Raw genomic sequence first — 19,535 nt, 5'->3', positions numbered from 1 at the left:
TTTGAATCGATTAGTAAGAGCATGTAGCTTCCAATTCTAACTCTCGCCATCTTCATCCACAGGTCTCTCCGCAGAGCTGTACTACGTCCGGGATGGTGTGGTCAACACTTACGCCATGAACTTCGTCGTGCCGGTTCCCGCACACATCTCGGACCTTCACTTTTCATGGCAGTCGCTCGTGAAGAACCCGGTAAGCTTCAATACTTCTCAAACATTAGTTATATCCATCTCTCCGCCCTTCTGCAGCCCAGGTCAATACACGGGGGAAGATATGGAGTTTATTAACATTAAGGCCCAAAATGCAGTGCATTCACGAGGAGTAGAAGCAGTGCGGAAACCCCGTGCTTCCTTTCTTGGAGGACAATTCACCCTAAACTACTCCGCTCTTTCGTTTGTCCTTCTCATCGTGATTATATCATAGCCCCGCTATTGCCGGGCTTTTCTTTCCCGCAGCGTTCGGACAAGTTGCAGACCAAATGGACAGCGGAGCTGCTAGAACTCATTCTTGTTCACAGTATCCATCGTAAAGTCCTCAATTTATATTCCCTAAGGCTCAGTAGTGAATTTTTTTTACACTTCTGCAATTTATTTTGGCTTCGATTAATCTTTTGTGATCGCGTTCCGCTAGTCATTTGATGTGATGCCTACAGAAATGGAGAGAAAGCAAGGACTTTTGCACATGTAATCAACGATTGGTGGTTTGAATTTCCCTCATACTTAAGGATGAGATTTGGCCATGAGCCATGATCCTCACGTCAAAATCGTGTGGAAGAATATATTACTTTGCCTCTGCTTACTTACGTACAGACGAAAGGTTTTTTAACGGGCGAACGGACAAAGGGAATCATCTTCAAACTCTAAGTTCATTCTATGAATCTCATCCTTCCATTATCGCATTATTTTATAAACCTCGAAGACACTAAAGACTCATTCAAAGCTGCACATATGTCAATCCTAAAGATTAGGTCAAAATTAAAATAAATTGTTTGTAATTTGAGTTCTTCTTCGCGGACAATCAACCGTGAAAATGCCATGCTTTCACTTAACCTTTATTTTTGTCCACGTTTTTATTTACCATATACCTACTTGATAGGGATAATGAAGGTTTTTTACGTTTTAAACGCTGAGAGTTGTATCTTTTATTCGGTACTCATGGGCAACGGAAACGGCGAAACTAAGCACCAATTCCTTCGGTTGATAGCAGACTGCCTCCCGTTATGGGCTACAAGACCGATGTAAATACTATTGTGGGGGGGCGGGGAATCGTTTGGCGAATATCGATGATTCGATTTTGAAAGCGTTGCGACATCGCCGCCGGGGATCTCACAAATACCTACCGACACCGTACCTTTCTCTCAAACAACATCTTTGCAGTAAAAATAAGGACTTTTCACTATTTTCCGAGAATTTAGTCACCTTGTTGTCAATTAATAATGAAATAATGATAGTCCTTTCTTTTCCAAAATCTTGTATGAAAAAAATAGCCTTTTTTGCATGTGAACGGACATTATTAAAATATGTCCGCTAACTTATTTATGTCATTAAAAGGTGTGCTACTTAAAAAAAAAGAAAGAGAAATTTATTCCAGCGCTTTGTGTTTAATTATTAATTCTAAGACAATAGGATTCAAATGAACTGAACTAAACATCATCAAATGGAGAAATTTTGCTCGGTATGCAAATATTTTAATAATCGATTATCTACAACCCTGATACACTAAATGTTCTACTTAATTCGCATTTTGTGAAGCAGTAGAATTTTCGATTGGCCTTCAAAAACGCTGAACGGACATTATCCGTGATCATTCCAAGGTATTTTCTTACCGCTGTATAGTTGACCTGTGAAACCGAAAATTACTTTATCTTTATGAAAAATATATCGATCTTATATGAACCCGGCTGACGGACAAATTGGTGGTGTTTTGGTTGCGCGTGTTGCTGGAAAATCGGAGATAAGGGAGGAGGTTGGAAGCAGGGAACGGGAGAGACAGGGGAAGTCAGGATGCAGAAAAGTCATGGCTCTCATTGATTTTACCCTCCAGCGGATACTTAGATGCCTTTCTGGACTAAATACTGTTTATCGTTGTCTCCTTGATAACTAACCCTATGAATTTTCCTCTATATTAACCACTGATCACTCTTTGTCCTCCCTAGGTTTCTAGTGTTACATATTCTACCTTAATACCACGCATACCCTTAAATATATTTTTTTCGAGAATAACAGATGGCGCATAAATTATGATGCTTTGGGAAACATTATACCGAGACTAGGGAACTCTCTCATTTACTTGAGTCTTCTTAGCCGTTAATAAAAATTAAATGCTATTATTTTTCTTTTTAATACTCAAGTTGAATTGCTAAACTAAATGGGACACATTTTATATTTTTCACGTTTAGAAATTTAGAAGACATATCAGTTTTGAGTAGTTATTTATTTAATTATTTGTGTAACTAGACGCTTGAAATAGCTAAATTTGCCTTTACATTGGATTATTAACAATATGAACGACAGGGAAAAGGTAATGAAAAATAGTAAAATAAAATACGAGGACAGAATGGAGTGAATCATATTTACATGGAAAATAAACATGAGTTTAAACAGGACTCTTAGAAGGGACACAAAGTTGATTCATCAACCATATTTTCATACGGCAGTGATTAAAGCGCAAGTCTGTGGACTGAGGACGAGATTGATGACGGAGGGAGGGGATATCAATTTCCGGCGGGCAAAGGCATATGAGAGATCACCGGGACACAGACAAACGGCATTGGGTAAAGTGGAACACTGCGAAGTGTCTCGTTTTGCGGGAGGGGACACGGAGAAAGAAAAGGTAGAGTTTGTGAAATCTAGAGCAGCCTGGCGTGAACCCCTTGGAAAATTGTAAATCTGCTGATATGCGCCTCCGTTGTCGAAGAGCAATCCTCGCGAGTTCAGAATATCTCACTTGGTGAGATTTTGGACAGATAGAGATCTGCGAAGTCGTCTTCTCTCTCTCTGTAAATATATAAAATACATATATGTACATTATATATACAAATATGTATATATATATATAAAGAGTAACAAAGTCTCAAAACCTCACGACATAAAAAACATCTCAACACAAAATATTCATTTCGAGTGATTTTATCTTAATTCAACATTGATATAAATATAGCTTCTAATGCTGTCTAACCTTAGGTCCAGACTCACCAACTCTTCTCAAGGTTTTTTTAAATATTTTTACGTTGCTAATTTTTCTCTTTGTCCACTTATTGTTTGTCGGTTAGTATTATTGACAGTATTCTATCGGTGTAGATTCGGTTTGGATTGGATTTGACATGGGCCACACACACTCCTGCACCACTAAGTCCTGATCAATGTTGCACAAAATATCTTCAAACCCCACGCTATATATTACAGACAGTCATTTTTTTATCTTTGCTTATTTCTATCTCCCTTAATCCTATCCCAAATGCCTATTCTTTCCCTCCCTCTCTTTCCCATATCCATACATTCTCCCCTCTATCTCCTGACAGCAATCAGTTTTCCCCTTTCTTCTTTAATTTCTCTACGCTCTACTTTCATTTCAGTGTCCAATCCTTCTCATGCCTTCGCGTGTCTATTGCAAAGAAAAGATCCTAGGGGGCATCACCGTATTGCTCTCCAGCAAAGATCGGTCTAAGCCTTCCCGTCTTCCTGTTCGCTATCCGCACCTCTGGAATCTGAGACACGTACATGTCCCGGATAAATTTTGTCCCTCTCTATTCTACTCATATCTTCTGCAAGTATCAATTTTTTTCCAATTTACCCTATCGAAGTTCTGCTCAAAATTCACGACACGTAAAAATACGTCCTAGGTTTTACTCATGCCCTTTCTTCCAATTACCTCATTCTTGCTATTCCATCGCATCACGTGTATCCCTCGTATTTCTAAACCAAACTGGTCTTGGCCCATAGAATTCTTATGCTTCCGTCATAGCAGTAGCAGTAGTTTAAGTTAGAAAAACTGAAGTTAAACGTACAGTCGTAGCCATTTTTTTACGGCTGCGAGTGTAACTTTAAAAGATTATTATTTTTATCAGATAGTTATCGTTTAGGGTAGGGTTTCAGGGGACACAGGCTTAATAATGATACATTTATTACTCCCTCTTACCAAGACACCACCAGACACCTTATCAGAGTAGCAGTTTTAGGGGAGGCGACTGACAGCTAAGGCGATTTGCGCCGTTAAGGATAGTTGGGAAAGGGAGCAGAGAAACCCGGCGTCAGCATTTGGCTACTTCCAACGAAGGGTGCCAAGGGGACCCGCAGTTTAACGTCCTATCCGACGGACGGCATACTCACTCAAAGTGCTTTCCACAAAGCACCTCAAGTAGGGATTCGGATACCGCTGCAAAATATCTGTTTTCTTCAGGATTCGAATCCGGGCCCTCTCAGTGGGAAGCCAGTATCCTTCGTTTCCTTCAGTTGGTTCAAACTAATCTTTTTTACGTTTGAAATTAAACAGTCTTCACATAATGCTGCTTTTCCTTATCTTAAAGGAGCATCAATGCCGATAAAAACGGTCTTCCGGCCAAATTCCTGCCTCGTAAATGCGCCAAATGAACCTACGAGTGATCCCATGAAAACTCTTTCTTCTTCGCATTCCTAGATTCCTGAGTAGTACTGCAGAGATAACATCTATTTCAGCGACAATTTTATTTTTTTCAATTTATTTCTATCTTAAAGTTAAGTACTCTTTGTCATAAGCTGTCTTTATTGACATTACATTTTATATACCCTAACTCCCTGGTCTATTTTTTTATCAAAGAGGTTCTCTAATTACTTTTTCACTCTGTGCAAAACCTCGTTTTCGTCCATTGATATTTTACCCATTGAATCTCTAATAGGGTGGACAGAATTTCCTTTCTTATGTTGTGACATTTCATGTACCGTGTTGGGTGGAGAACTCATTTCGCCCTGATTCTAATACTACTCTCCATATCCTTGCACTTTTTTACCATGTTTTCTGCTCTATTATTTTTAACCACAGCTCATCACGCGTATTTCGATGTGTGCTTTTATCTCCCTAATTATGCGTTTACGTTCCACCATTTACTTCTTTTATCCATCTTTCTAATCATGTCTTCGGTAATCCATCACTTTGTAACGTATTTTTCTATTTACCGTTCCCATTGTATTGTTTCAGATATTACAATTTTTCTTCTACTGTACCCGCTTTCTTATGAGTGCTCTGAATTTTATCTAGAAACTCTTGGTACTCCCTCCTTTTTACTCCGGTTTAGTCTCCTACATTCCATTTTTCTATGCCCGTTATATGCACATCTGTATATAAATCCGGGTCACCCAATGCTTGTATATATTAGAAAAATAATGTTTATGCTGTTTTTTGGTTTAATACCTCGGCAAAATATTTTTTCGCACGTGGTAATTACGTGAGCCAAGTAATGTGACAGGAAGTGGAGAGAGAAGTAGGCGTGATTTTACTGTTGCATTCTGTGTTTGCGTGGTCATGTGCACCCCCGACGAGGGTGGTTAATGCACAGGAGGGTGGTGTCGAAAGGTAGATATCGGGTTGCACACGCCTCGCGACGAGCGTAATGAGGACTCGAGAGGGTCGCACCTTGGGCCGTCGGTTCGCTGGCGTCGTGGGGTGCAACACGAGGGAACCCCGGGAAATGAGTGCATCACTGGGGGAGCGAGTGGCAGCTGACTCAAAGGACGGAGGCCTGGGACGAGTAAGCAACCGTATCTCGTTGCGTGTGAATTATTACGTCGAAGCATACGGGCGAAATCCGATCCTCAAGGGCGTCTCCTAGTTTATCTCTTTATTTTTCATTATCTCAGCGAATAGTGCACACGACGTAGAAGTCTCGAGAAGTTCTCTCTGCCGAGGCTGAGATGTTCTCAGCGAAATGAGCTGGGGTTCAAAGATTATTTTTCTTCATCCAACTCGCTAACCTACGTCATTATACTAGGATACCTCGTACATCCAAGATGGTTGGGCACATAAGTGTTGGTGCATACGTATTGATTGCTGATTAATGTCTTGGTTACTATTATCGACAAATAAGAATAATCTCTATAAAAAAACTATTTTCTCACGAAGTAGCCATATTTTTCCGATTTTATTATATATATATATATATATATATATATATATATATATATATATATATATATATATATATATATATATATACTATATTTAATTAATTTGCTATTATTGTATCAACACGAATCTTTTTGTTTCTTCCTCTGAAACTCCTTTCCACCTTCCTATAATCATTCATCTCATGAAACTAGTTTCTATTAGAAATTATTTCGTCTAATTATTATTGGTTTACCCTGGAATTAATTTTGGTTGTTTTTTTATTGAATGATGTTTAGGTTTCATCTTCTTGTAAACTTTTTTTATTATTTATTATGAAAAATATGAATAAATGACTTTTCTGTAATCAATATAGAAATATGCATTCAGACCTCGGTGAGGTGCTCAATTTTCTTTTATGTTTGAGAAAATAGTATATATTGCTGTATACCTTGCATACGATAGATTGGTACATAAGAGCTGTCGCATAAGCTAATTTGAGAAATAATTTAACGTTGATAACAGCAAACAACACAAAGTTAATTTACGAAAGAGTAGGAACCAAAGCTATTCGCCATAATTCGAGAAAATTCCAGTGTAGATTATTCATTATAAGTTGAATCATTTAAACAAATGAAGTAAGTTTCAATGACGAATGAAGGAGAAGAGAATATTAAATATAATGATTAAAACACGAAAACTGACCAATTTAGGGGGCGCGGGAATGTCATATTCTGAGTAGAAGCGAATATTTAGCAAAAAACACTTCCTTTCCATGTAATTTGGATCTGATGTACCATGCTGTGTTTAGTAAGTAGATGCCCCACTTACTTTGCGTCGTTCATATTGTTCATCTGAGCGCCTCACACGGAAATGTCCCTACAAACCTGCCACGAGGATATTCATGGTAGAGAGAGGCCCTTGCTTATAAATTCAACTTCCAACTTAGTTTGCACATTTCCCCTTTGCCGGAGTTCTCAAGGAGTGTTCCCTTTCTACTCCACCCTTCTCTCACACTCTCCGTAATGAGATCAATGCGTAGTAGAGATGATTCCACCTTACTCGATCCACCGCCTCGACCGTCCTCAAATGACATGGGCGACACAATGCCGCCCCTCGACGCCCAGGCGGAGTTGTTAGCCGCCCCTGAGAAGCAAATAAATGGCCCGATTCCGCCCCCGTGGCAGCCAGGGGGTGCTCATTGACGCCGGGAGCCAAACTAACCCTTTTCTAACTCCACCGTCGCTCCTCTTTTGTCGTCCCCTTGTGCCACCTGGGAACTGGGATCTGCAATTTCGCGTGGTGTGGTTTCCGTGGAGCGATCCTCGAATTGATGAATGAGCATACGATTGAGTTATCACCGGAGAAAGTTGAAGAGGGAGTTATCTCTTCGTTAATGTTGGTTGGGTTTACCTCTCGGAATTAACTGCCGCCTTCCGGATAATGTTGTCAGGTTAGATGAAGTTTCCCTTCTCAGAGCGGTGCTCCAAAGAACGAACTTGTTTTAAGCCACCTCACTAATGAAAGTGATCTCCATGCGATGTGTGGGTACTCGGTCATTTCTCCGGTGCCACAGTAAGAATATTGATGACAATTATGTGCATGGGAATAATAAGAGTGAATTTATTTCCATTGGGGTTAGTTTGAGCAGTCGTTTTTCTGGTAAGTGGTCCAAGACTTTCAGCACGCACTTTCAGGAAGGTTAGCGGAGAACATATTAGAGGAATCGGTATTAACCATCATTCATGAGAGAAAATCATGGTTCCTCTATGTTACAGGATACGCCTCACTTGTTCTACCGAATAAAACACCCGTAGGCGCTAGGATCATCATCACTGGTTATCAACCCGAAGATTTGTTTACTACACAGCCACCCCAAACTATCCCGCCCCTACCGACCTCTTCATCATCTCATAGCTTCTTGCTCCAACATTTCCCATGACTCTCTTCTCTAGTTCATCCTAGGTCGTAATCTTATTTTCCACCCTGCGTTGAATTACGGTTAAGTGGGTTTTCATACCTCAGGATGTGTCCAATTAATGACCCCCTTCTCCTTCTAAGCGTCCTATATGGGCTCCTCTCTTCACCAATTGTTCGTAGTACTTCTTCATTCGCTACTCCATCTACTTCGTCAAACTGTCCGATATATTATCAGCATTCTTCTGTTGCACAAAGTTCCATCGGCTCTTTTCTCTTTTCTTCATTTTTTCCATCGCCTACTCCTCTCATCCGTACTTAGGTAGACTCAATACAGAACCCTTAAAGAATAGCTCTTTCATCTCTATCCTTGCAATATTTCCCGTTGTCAGTTCCTCCCTGAGATGGAAACTCTTCTCCTCCATTCCTATTCCGCTTTAATATCCCTATTGTCATTTATATCACTCGTAATCCTCCTGCCTAAATTGCGACACTCTTTCAGATGTTCCAGTGTATCTTTCCATAGTCTTTCATTGAGATTATCTTGTAGAGTGCTGCTTGGGAGGAATGCACAAGGCCAGTCCCAAAAGTTGTAGTACTTATTTTTTCCCGGATAGACGGAGAGAAGGGCGGCGATTTCTCCCAGCTGGGTTCGAGATAGGGGAGTCTCAGGAAAAGCTGGAAACCTATGGTAGTTAGCTTTCAGCTTTTGGGTAGCTCGGATTGTTCCTTTGCGAAACCTCTATAACCGCTAATGGCGCAAATGACCTTAGTTGTCGGTCGCTTCCCCTAAATCCTACTACTATGAGGCGTAGAAAATCCGCTTTCAGTGGTGTGTGGACGTGCAAGGGTAATACTTTGAAGACTTTTGAGTGACTTTATCAATTTTTGCAATAATTTTTCATCGGCTCAATCCTACTTCTTTTGGGACAGAAATTGTACTGCCAAAAACAAATGTACTACGTTACCTTAACCTTGTATATTTTTGTTTTATTTATTTACCTTCTATCATATCAACTAGTTATCATGTAAGTTATGCTTTCTTCTTTCTAAGGATTACCTTGTCGTCCGCAACTCGGAGCATGCTTATCGAATCTCCTAGACTTTGAACCATTAAAGGTCAATTATGATGAGAAATTTGATTCATGAATATCTGCTTCCCAATTATGTGATTAATTTTACATTTTCTTACATCTTCAGGTATCTTTTACGTGTATCACCTTCGTGAGTGACTTTGGATGATTCTGTTGTCCACCACTAATGTGCGCGATTCGCAGGATTTCAAATATCTCTCTCCTCTTCTTTGTTAAGGAGTTGTTTTCCATAGATATAGAAAGAGAGTATATTCTTGAAACTAGTATGAAAATGAAATATACCACTTCAAAATTTTCATCAAATAAGGCAGCACATCGTTGAATATTCTCTTCAATAGCAAGTTCCTCAAGAATGGAGAGGTCCTAGCTTATTATTTATAATTCTGTGGAAAAGCATAAAAAATATTTTAGTATGGATGCTCAATATTTCCACGAAGTGAAGTCTGAAACCTGAAAGTAAATTATTTTTTAAGTATTCAATGGTTTCTCTATAATTTCGAAGACGTTGCTTAGGAGTTGGTTTAGGAGTTTGATGGCTCGCTGAAAGTGCCTATCAATATTCGGGCGGTGTGATAGCCAATTGGGTAAAACGTTCGATTTCTGACCAGAAGATTTGGATTTGGATCTATAAACGGCTCTATACGCCCAGGAGCTGCGTTTTTTGAGTAATAGATCTTCCGAGGAAATCACAGGTGGTACAGGGAAAGGGCTGACCCTATTTCTCTGATGTGTGAAATTCAATGTATACATGGCTTAGTACGAGACCAGTTCTGCCCTCGCCTATCGAATCAACAATTGCATTCATAAACCATGTTTTAAATGTTGTATTTGGTTATGATCACGGAATCTTGAGTTTGAAAAATAATGACTCTTATGACCAGTGATTTCCTCGCCTATCGAATCAACAATTGCATTCATAAACCATGTTTTAAATGTTAAAATTGGTTATGATCACGAAATCTTGAGTTTGAAAAATAATGACTTTTCTTACATTGTTTGAGGATAAATTTCCTTCATTAATCAAATTTTAAACTTGTCTAAGTGCGTATTGTTCGGTAAGAGCTATTGCTATTCCTGGAATATAAGCACTGATGTCTCACGAATGGTACTTTCCATCTCTAAGATTCAGCATTTAATTAACCTACCCGTTTTAAATAGCTCTCTCATCATAGGTTTCCCGATCGCATACTATTCTGTTATAAATTGAAAATGTATCGTATCCTCATTTAATATGGTTATTTGCGGATTAATTTTATTTATTTTTATACGCACGTTCATGTGTTTAGTCTGCAATTACCGAGACGTATTATGACATGAAATGTTCCGAATTTCAATTATCGGGTAATATTTTCTTCCGAGTATTTAACGAAACCATGTTTACTTTTACAACTTCGTGGCTCCTTGTTTCTTCGTGGTTTTATGTCTGTGAGAAATCTGAAGCTTTTTGAGAAAAACGTTTTTCAAATAAATTGCCGCCTGACCGTTCAAATTGTGCTTTCTTCCATTGAGTCATATTTATTTCCTCGTAATTTGGATTTCAGTAAGTTCATATTCAAGCTACTGCATAGTCTTTCTCTGCGGTTTGATAAAAGGGATTCGAGTTTAGGCCCCACTTCGGTGAAACGACTCCACCTAAAATTTGATGCTACGTATAGTATTCATGAGCATGCCGCAATGGGTTCCAACAGTCCCCCTTATCTAATTCCTTACTTTTCCTAATTTTTGATACCATCCGAAGCAGCAAACACGGCAAGAATTGTCAGTTCTTCAAAAGTTCTGCATTGTGAACTGTCCTTTCAATTCAAAGGGTTTTCGCGATGGTATTTCCTTCTTTCCAAAACCCGTTGACTTGGTACCATTACCACTTCAATTACTGCCAATCTACGCCGACGAACCTCTCTGCTAAGGTCCTGCTCTCAAGACATTCAATTCAATTCTGTACGCTCGGCATCATATAATATGCTCGGTAAGTATAATTTCATTTTACTGATAGCAAAAAATATTAAATGCTATCAAAACGATATTCTACGATGATTCAAGAATGAATTTAGATGTAGATATGGATGTGTGGATTTAAATAACCGGCTTGGAATGGAGAAAGATGTCAAACAAGGATTTCCAACGCCACCGTGTCTGTTCATTTGCTTAGTAGGCAAATTATAGAGAGGTGGGTGGATAAATGGCTAAGGTAACTGTGCTGGATAAGGTAGTGGTATGACTTTTTCGTCTGTACGCTTCCGACGCATTAGTGCTGACTGAGATCCGAGCGGATCTATTTGAAGCCCTAGATTGCCTTATTGGAGCAACAGAGGGGATGAGATTAAATGCGTCCAAAGTAAAAGTTGTCGTATTTTATTAGGAGAATAGGAAGAATGATTACGTATGTTCATAAATATTGCAATCACCCCATCGAACAAGGGGTGAACTTTTTATTTTTTGATAGAAAGTTTGGGAAAAGGTTTACAGAATTCGTGTCAATGACCAATAACGTTTGCAGCTACTAAATGATTTAAAACTAATTTTATTATGCATCAACATAAAATAATAATGAAATACTTACTTATTAATACATTGATGAGGTAAACTGGGTACAAAAAGTTTTTTTTCCAGTCTACCGAAAAATCGTCAAACAATGTGCCAGTCACGGATATTCCTTGCATAATTTCGTATCAAATATCACAAACCATTTCTCGTAAAAGTTTTGTAATCTTCCCTCCTTTCTATTAACTCCCGTTACAAACAATTATCCATTCCTTGAGTTGCGGAGATAATCCGTTTACTCCAGCCTTGTGGGGTGGTATTTTAATATCTTCAGAAGTATTTGTCGTAATTTCCTCCCGCACCCCTTCCTGTTACTTGGGCATTCCAAACTGGAGAAGGGGATCCTTTCATTCGCGTGTGGTAGTTTGTAAGTAATGCAGAATTCCGCGGAACTATTTATCTCGTGGGCATACCAGCATTTCCTGCCTCTCCCTGCGTTAGAAGTGGAATCTTATTTTTGCTGTTTGTTGGCTTCGCATCCTCGGGAGTGCCTTCCCTACCCATTCTTTCTTTCCTCCGTTCGAGGGAGCACACTGGGAGCGCGCGCACAAAAGCATTCCGTACCCACTTGCCGTAATGAGGGCTATTCGACCGAGGAATAATGCGAGCTAATCTTCGACAGCTCGCGCACGGAGATTCCAGCCGATGCCTCCCCGTCGAGGAAGGGGGAGGCGAAACTACATACATGTCGCGCACTTGCCTTTGCTTATCCGGATGCCGGGATTGCATGGGAGAGGCCCTCCACCGAGATGTGCTCCTTTGGTCGAGACGCTGTTTTCCTGCTATCCGGCTTGCGTGAAACATTGATTCGACTATATTCAACTTATCCTTGCGCCTAGAAAAGTATTTTCAACTCCCAGTCGCAACATTTTCTTACGCTCCTCATGAATGCTCCAACATTACTTTTTCTTCTTAAAGAGTAGTGATCCTTTTTGGGATAAAATAAAAGCATACCCTATTTTGGGAATATCTTACAGACCAGAAAGTTTTCTTTTCCCTATAAATCTTGTTTTGTTTTCCTTTAAAAAGAGTTTGCAGTAGTTTTTATGGACGTCATTGGCTATAGAAAATAATTTTCCTCAAAATATCTACCTTTAAAGATGAAAGTTTTATCCAATAATCAAGCTTACGAATTTAGCTACAGAAATTATGTATTGGTACATGGTTATTTGGTACATGGAAATTATATATTGGTACATGGTATTTTTCATTTCTTTCACTGGTGTAAATTATTTTCACGATTATTTATTTTTGCATTTTTAAATAAAGCTAAGTTGTTTAAATTTTTTTACGATGGTGTCCGATAGCTTACGGGACGACTAGCTTATATGAAATTATTGAAAATATCAACTTAATGGAAAGATTTTGAGACAAATGATATCTGTTACACTTTTCCTCACTTTCATTTTGATTTGTAACCAGTATATTTGCCTTAGTATTTATCACGTGAACGCCTTTCTAGTGTTAGTAGCCATTACCACCGCCGTCACCGGCCGACCCCGGTGGTGGTGGGGTAACGTCCTCTTCTGCCACTCCAAGGGTCGCGGGTTCGATTCCCGCCTGGGTGAGATTTCCTCCACCTAGGGCTTGGGTATTTGTAAATGTGACCATTATTATCGTTGTTAATAGTTCGATGTTAAGGGCAAATTGTGCTGTTTTCTGACTAATACTGAATAAATAAATAAAACCAAATAAATAAATTAGAAATATGTCGCTAAATGAATGATGATGGCATTTCTCGGAGAGCCTATTTCTGCCATCCTAAGGTAGTTGCCAAATGATTTTTGTATGTTAGTCAGCCGTCTAAGATAAAAAATGGTAAAAGAATTAATCAACGACCATGTGCCCCCTTAGTTTAAATTGAACTTCCATTTTAAAAATATATTATTTAGAATTAAAAAAACGGCAGTTTTTCATTCAAATGTGGGCTGTATGAGCTTATATTTACCATTTGTAGTGACAGCTATCCGTTATGGTAATCGCGAAATAAAATCATTTCCTGAGTCCCCGTCTGTGATATACGTTTCATCATACCCATGGATATTTCTTGCCGCTGATATTCTGCATTTGTCAAACAGCCTGACATGATACTGAAAATTTCAGTCAAAAGAATTTTCCGTGAAAAATACCTCTTCTTCTCTGTTCCAGTTTTGCTTCGCTAAAGTTGGTGAAAATTAACAGCGAGCATATTGAATGATTAGTTTTTTGTAATTCCCTCTGTTTTAACTGTTTGATTCATTTTATTATTTTCTTTTGACCGATACTATTACTTATCAAGTACTTTTAAATGATTCTATTAGTTTTACTAAATATTCGAGAAGGTACCAGCGTGAAACTTTTTGATAATTGTTTTAGCGGTACATTCCTATAATCAGTCAGAGTTTTTAATACGAAAAAATTTCAACTGCCACCTTTCTTTGGACATGTTTTCTCTCTGATTTTGGACATGAAATCCAAACAAATATGTATAGATGTAAATATTGATGGTTATTTTATTGATAGTTTTACTTTACAAAAATAAATCCATAACATCAATACGTGTGCGTATGCGTGCTCTTAGAAATAATAAAAGAAAAGCACCGCTATGGTAAACTAAGTCTGCATCCCAACTGAATTAAATCTTCTAACTCATTTTTTTCTCACCTCGCGATCCCAGGGTAAGTTACCTAAATTTCATTCCATCTCATCCTCGACTTTTTTCTTGAGAAAATTCATGCCTCGAAAGCCAACCCGTCGCGGCGTCGCTATGGAATAAGGAGCGTGCCGATTCCGTTCGAGGGAGGCCATTCCGGCATTCCAGGGGTCCTTCGTGAAAGAGAGGAGGGGGCGAGAGAGGGTGGAGGGGGGAGTGAGGGGAGGGTTGGTGGCCGGGCGACGAAACGTGGGGTCGTGTGAAACTGAGGAGGTGGCAGCGGAGGTGGGCCGAAGTGGAGGGCTCGGGTCTTCTGAGGGTCGGAAGGGAGCGGGGAGAGGGAGGGGCCGCGTGGAGAGGAAACGCCCCGACACAAAGGCCTCTCTCGCTCCAACGGAAATAAACGGAAAGGAATCCACGTGGGTCGAAGCCATTCATGACCATGCTTCTCGCCCTGCGGCGCTCGCGTTTTGCAAACACACACCCACACAACCTCGCCCTCTCTCCCCTGCGCTCTCGTCTTCGGATGTTTGGCATGCCGAACCAAGTCGCAGACTCGACGCGCGTTGTCCTCCCATCTTCCTTTCTCCTCGCAACGCTCGCCTCCCACTTTCTTTCTGTTTTCGCCTCTCTCACCCGCAGCACCGATGGGTGGGGAAGATCTATCGCTTGACCATCAGAAGGTGGATTCTTGAGGCCATCTACGTGAATAACATCCCGCAAAACTCCGCCAAGGCATGTGGCGGGGAGTGCTAGGTCACCAGCCATGCATGCACAATCACTACGCCGGCATCACTTCGATCATGTCCTCGAGCAGAGTTATTTACACGAAAAAAGCCACTTGCATGCAAAAATATTCAATAACAGGATAATTCAAAAAAGAATATACACAAATCATGCGGAAATGAAGTTATCAAAATAGGTCTATTTAAAATCCATGCTGCATATCGACAAAATACGGTAAATACACTACCAATACTAATAACTCCCTTCGCGCTGATGATCTCACCTATTTTGATCTCTAATCGTGCGAGGAAAAAACGATATTTTAAATCTATCCGCTCTACCATCTATCTGCCTGATTTTAAAGGAAGTGATCTGATTTATCATAGTAAGGAGGGGCCAATGAAATGTCCTTAGAACCCTCAGATGAGTGACCAACCTCAAATTTGAGCAGTAAATTTAACCCCTATTTCAGCCAACGGTCAACTACTCGCTCCCATAAAGGCCAGGACCAGTGCAATCTACATGAGTATCTTTTTAAATGGTTTTATGCATCCAATTGAGGCGAATGTACTCTAGAAAATCATTCATCTGAATTCTTTAGTTCACATTCACTCAAAGAACGCAAAATAACCCTTAGAAAAGGGTTCCCACGGGCGTTGGGTTTCGGAGAACCGTCACTAAGTGAGAAGATCATCAAATTCTTCTGATGAGCTCACGGTATTAGCGAAATTATTTTAATGTTTATTACAAAATATCGGGAATCTTTTTAACGGCTTTGATATGTACGTGCATGTATTTTTTTGCAAAAACTTCCCAGAACGTAATCAACAGCATATTATTGTTTCTGATTTTACTCCACATGAGGAATTTCCACGCACGCACATACATGTACGATCTAATCACCTGATAGTTTAAACGACAGTAAAATATTATATGAATGAATGTTGCTTGTATACGAATAAAATATTTTAAGATTTTCCTTAATGCAGTAGTTACACAATCAAATATATTGATAGCCTAAGTTTCATGGAAAAAAGCATATTCTTAAATATTCAAAACCATTATTTATTTCTATAAAAATTATATCTCATCAATTTAGATCTAAATTATTAGAATCAATATCTTTTAAGAACAATTCGTCGTCCACTACAATTTCACTAATAACGGCCATATTGAATTGTGTTATTTCTTTTTATTTCAAAAAACGTTAGCGGTAATAATTGTTTGCACATAAATCCGAATATGAAGACAACGGTGAAGTTGTGGAAAGGCTTTCTTGAATGTTTTTTTAAACCCTTAAAATGTTTTTTCAGGGGAAAAATCGCTCCTGGTAGAGTTATCTATGGCAGATAGGTCGAAGAGTAGGTGCCAGGCTAAGTAAGGTGGCTGCAAAGAAGTTTCGACATCAGTTGGACGGCATTTTGAAGTGACATGGTCTCGTATAGAAAGAAAGAAAACACAGCAATTCCACATTTACACTTTATTCAGACGACCATGGTTTCACCACTGCCTGGACCTGAAGATGCCACGCAGTGGTGAAACCATGGTCGTCTGAATAATGTGTAAATGTGGAATTGCTGTGTTTTCTTTCTTTCTATACGATGGAAAAATTCCACAGAGTAACGGCTAAAACAGTCTCTTATATGACATGGTCTCTTTAAAAATACACTGAAAACCACTTCATTTTTTTATACAGTAATACTGGTTGAAATCATAGAAAATATAGACCCTATACAGTGCTTGACTCGGCCCACTGAGGGTACCCTGCATCAGGGAGGAGGGGAAGGCCTGGACGGACGCCATTAGATAGATAGATAGATAGTGGTCTTTATTTGGGCGAAATTGAGACCAAATGGTCCCTTCTTCCATTTAACCCATCGTCATATACATATTATATTAGCCATTAAACTTATAAATACATTCATATGTACACATAAATACATATAGACAGACATCAATTCATTAACACAGATTTGCACATCGAAAAGAAAAAAGTATATACATATATATAGACACACACATACACATACATACACATACATACACATACACACACATACATACCTATATTCATACACATACCAACACATATACATACAAATTACCATTACATTAAAAATTGCCATTACACGAAATTCTTAAACATTCGAGCTAAAATTAGTGAAAAGGAAAACCCATAAGACAACTGCAACGGCTAGGATGGCAAAATGGAAATGTGCACAATGATGAAGGCATGAAAGCTATAAAGCTTTAAGTGAGAACCAGATAATGCTGGTATAGATATGTTTGGTTAAAGTAAGGTGAGATGGAGAGACGGCGAGAAATACTCGAACCGATAGTTAAATAAATAGCTCAAGAGTGGAAGAGAATTATCCTGAATACTGAATGGGAAGTTGAACAGGAAATTAGTGACGATGAGTCGGTGTATAATGAATACTATTGCTAGAGAGACAAGCAGACCATACGAATCTAGTGTGAATTAATTTTTACCTGCCGACCAGTGGACTTTTGGGAGGAAAAACCAGACAGTTTGCGCAATAGTTTTTGATTTAACTTAAATAAGACTTTATTGAAAATTTTCACACAAAAGGGAAGGATGTGGAGGGGATGAATTCGTCCATTTGGAAATTTTTTCGATATTGAGCATGCGTGATTTCAGATCCTAATGGCTGTTTGGGGTTTACCTGTTCCAAACAAGCAGTCACTGATTTACCGAGGCTTTGCAAATCACTTTCCAACTCCCTTCTATGGCGAACTCTTTGACTTCCCCATCTCTCTTCATACAGAACCACACACTGTTGCGAATCATTATTCCTGCATTGACACACGTGTCCAGTCAATAAACATGTTCTGCCGGAGAAAAAATTTCGAATAGCGTTTCAAATGCAGGCACGCCAAACTATCGTATCAAATGGGGTAAATTGAAATAGCGGTGGAGGGGGTGGAAGGAGATTGAGGGTGACGAAGAGAAGGACGGGGAGGAGGGGAGAGGAATGAAAAAGTCCTTCCCTCAATGCGACGTAACAAGGTCGTTTGCGGATCGGGAATAATAATAAAAAAGCCACATTTTTTTGCCGCACACTAAAGACACAATTACCATCGCCATTTAAGGGGTGGTCTTTCCAAGCCTTCCCTCACCCCTCTCCTTCCCCATCATCTCCCCCGTTTCTCTCCGATTCCTCTCCCTCTCCCAATTTCCCATTCCTTGAATTTTTTTGGTTGAATCCCCGACCCTTACCTCCTCCTTTGCAGCGGCGCTAAGTTCCCCAGCCTCTTTCTCAGGGGCTCTCCCTCATCCCTGCCATCCTCAAGGGTATCAAGGATCTCTCTTTCTCTTCTTCTCTCCTTTCTCACCCTCTTCGACCCGCTGTCCTTCCGGGGGAAACCTCCGCCTCCCTTGTCACTCCTAAAGGAAGCGCCTCGGACCGAAAAAAAACCCTCCTCAACCCCCAGTCCCGCTTTCCTCACCTTCTCCTTCGCATCCACCCCCGCCACCTCCTTCCCTTATCTCCTCCCCATCGCCCTCCCTCTCCATTCCATTATCGGCCTGCAAGCGTGGGAAGAGAGGGCGTGGGGGGGGGGGAGGAGGGAGTGGGGGTAGAAGAGGGAGTTCACCGGAGGAACAGGGTCCGGGGGTCACTGCGGAATTCCCCGTCCCCCCTTCCTGCTCCCCTTCCTTCATCTTCTTTCCTCACTCACCCTGAGAGCTTGTCACCTGACGGAAAGATTCCAATCGCATATTTCAGTTTCTTCTCTTTCCCTCTCTTCTCCCCTCTTCCTCTCTCACTCTCCTCCCCTTCACACCTCGCCATCTCTTCAGTTCTCCTGCTCCATTTTTTCCATTCCTCCTCCTCTCTTCCTTCTTTTACTTTCCGTCCCTGAACGAATTCTTCGCCGTTTCACCGCATCCCGCTTAATCACTCGGGCCATTTGCGAATCTCTTCCTCGTCTCCCTCGCGCCACTCTTCGCTTTTATTTCCCCTCACGTTCATTATTCCACTCTTGTAATGTATTCTGTTTTTCTTTCCCACTGACGTGGGGCCGTCCTCTACCCACCCACCCCCTTGCCTTCCTTGCACGGCCCTCCGTCCACCCCTCCCCTCCCACCCCCCCCCCCCACCCCCGGCCCCTCGGCAGCCGTTGGCGAGCTGATAATTGCGGCTCCATCGATCCAAGGGGTTGGGTCTGAATAATGTCGTTTGCCCTTTCGTACACTCCAGCTGAAATTTATTTTACTCTTAGATTCTTTTCCACGGTTGATTTTTTTTTCAATTTCAAACTCTTAGGGCGCGTCGGCGTTCACCCATCCGTGAGAAGGCGAGAGGTTTTCTGGGTGGGCATGAGGTTTTGGTAACGATTTTCGATACAGTCCAATTGTTCTAAACCAAATTTGATTATTTTTGTATTGCATGATCATCTCCGACGTACTAGACCACACTTTCTGGGGTCAGGGGAGATCGGGAAAGGAATATAAATTGCTTTTCTATGCGTCCTTTTGCACAAGTCTCATGATCTTTCATTGCCGACCATTCTGCGAAAAAATAAATCATCT

At 40.3% G+C, this 19,535-nt stretch overlaps 1 protein-coding gene across 1 annotated transcript in view; it reads left to right on the top strand.

The window, feature by feature from the left end:
• Positions 1-19,535, top strand: part of LOC139687589 (tyrosine-protein kinase Dnt-like) — a 772,241-nt gene that overhangs the window by 231,737 nt on the left and 520,969 nt on the right. Inside the window, exon 3 of the mRNA XM_071584808.1 lies at positions 63-190. Coding sequence (XP_071440909.1) covers positions 63-190 — 128 coding nt within the window. The remainder of the gene's footprint in view (positions 1-62; positions 191-19,535) is intronic.

This window comes from Hetaerina americana, unplaced genomic scaffold (assembly GCF_022747635.1).
Source record: "Hetaerina americana unplaced genomic scaffold, ioHetAmer1.1.p SCAF_2, whole genome shotgun sequence".
Classification (NCBI taxonomy): Eukaryota; Metazoa; Arthropoda; class Insecta; order Odonata; family Calopterygidae; genus Hetaerina; species Hetaerina americana.
Note: the sequence above shows the minus strand (reverse complement) of the source record. Positions and strands in the feature narration are given on the sequence as shown.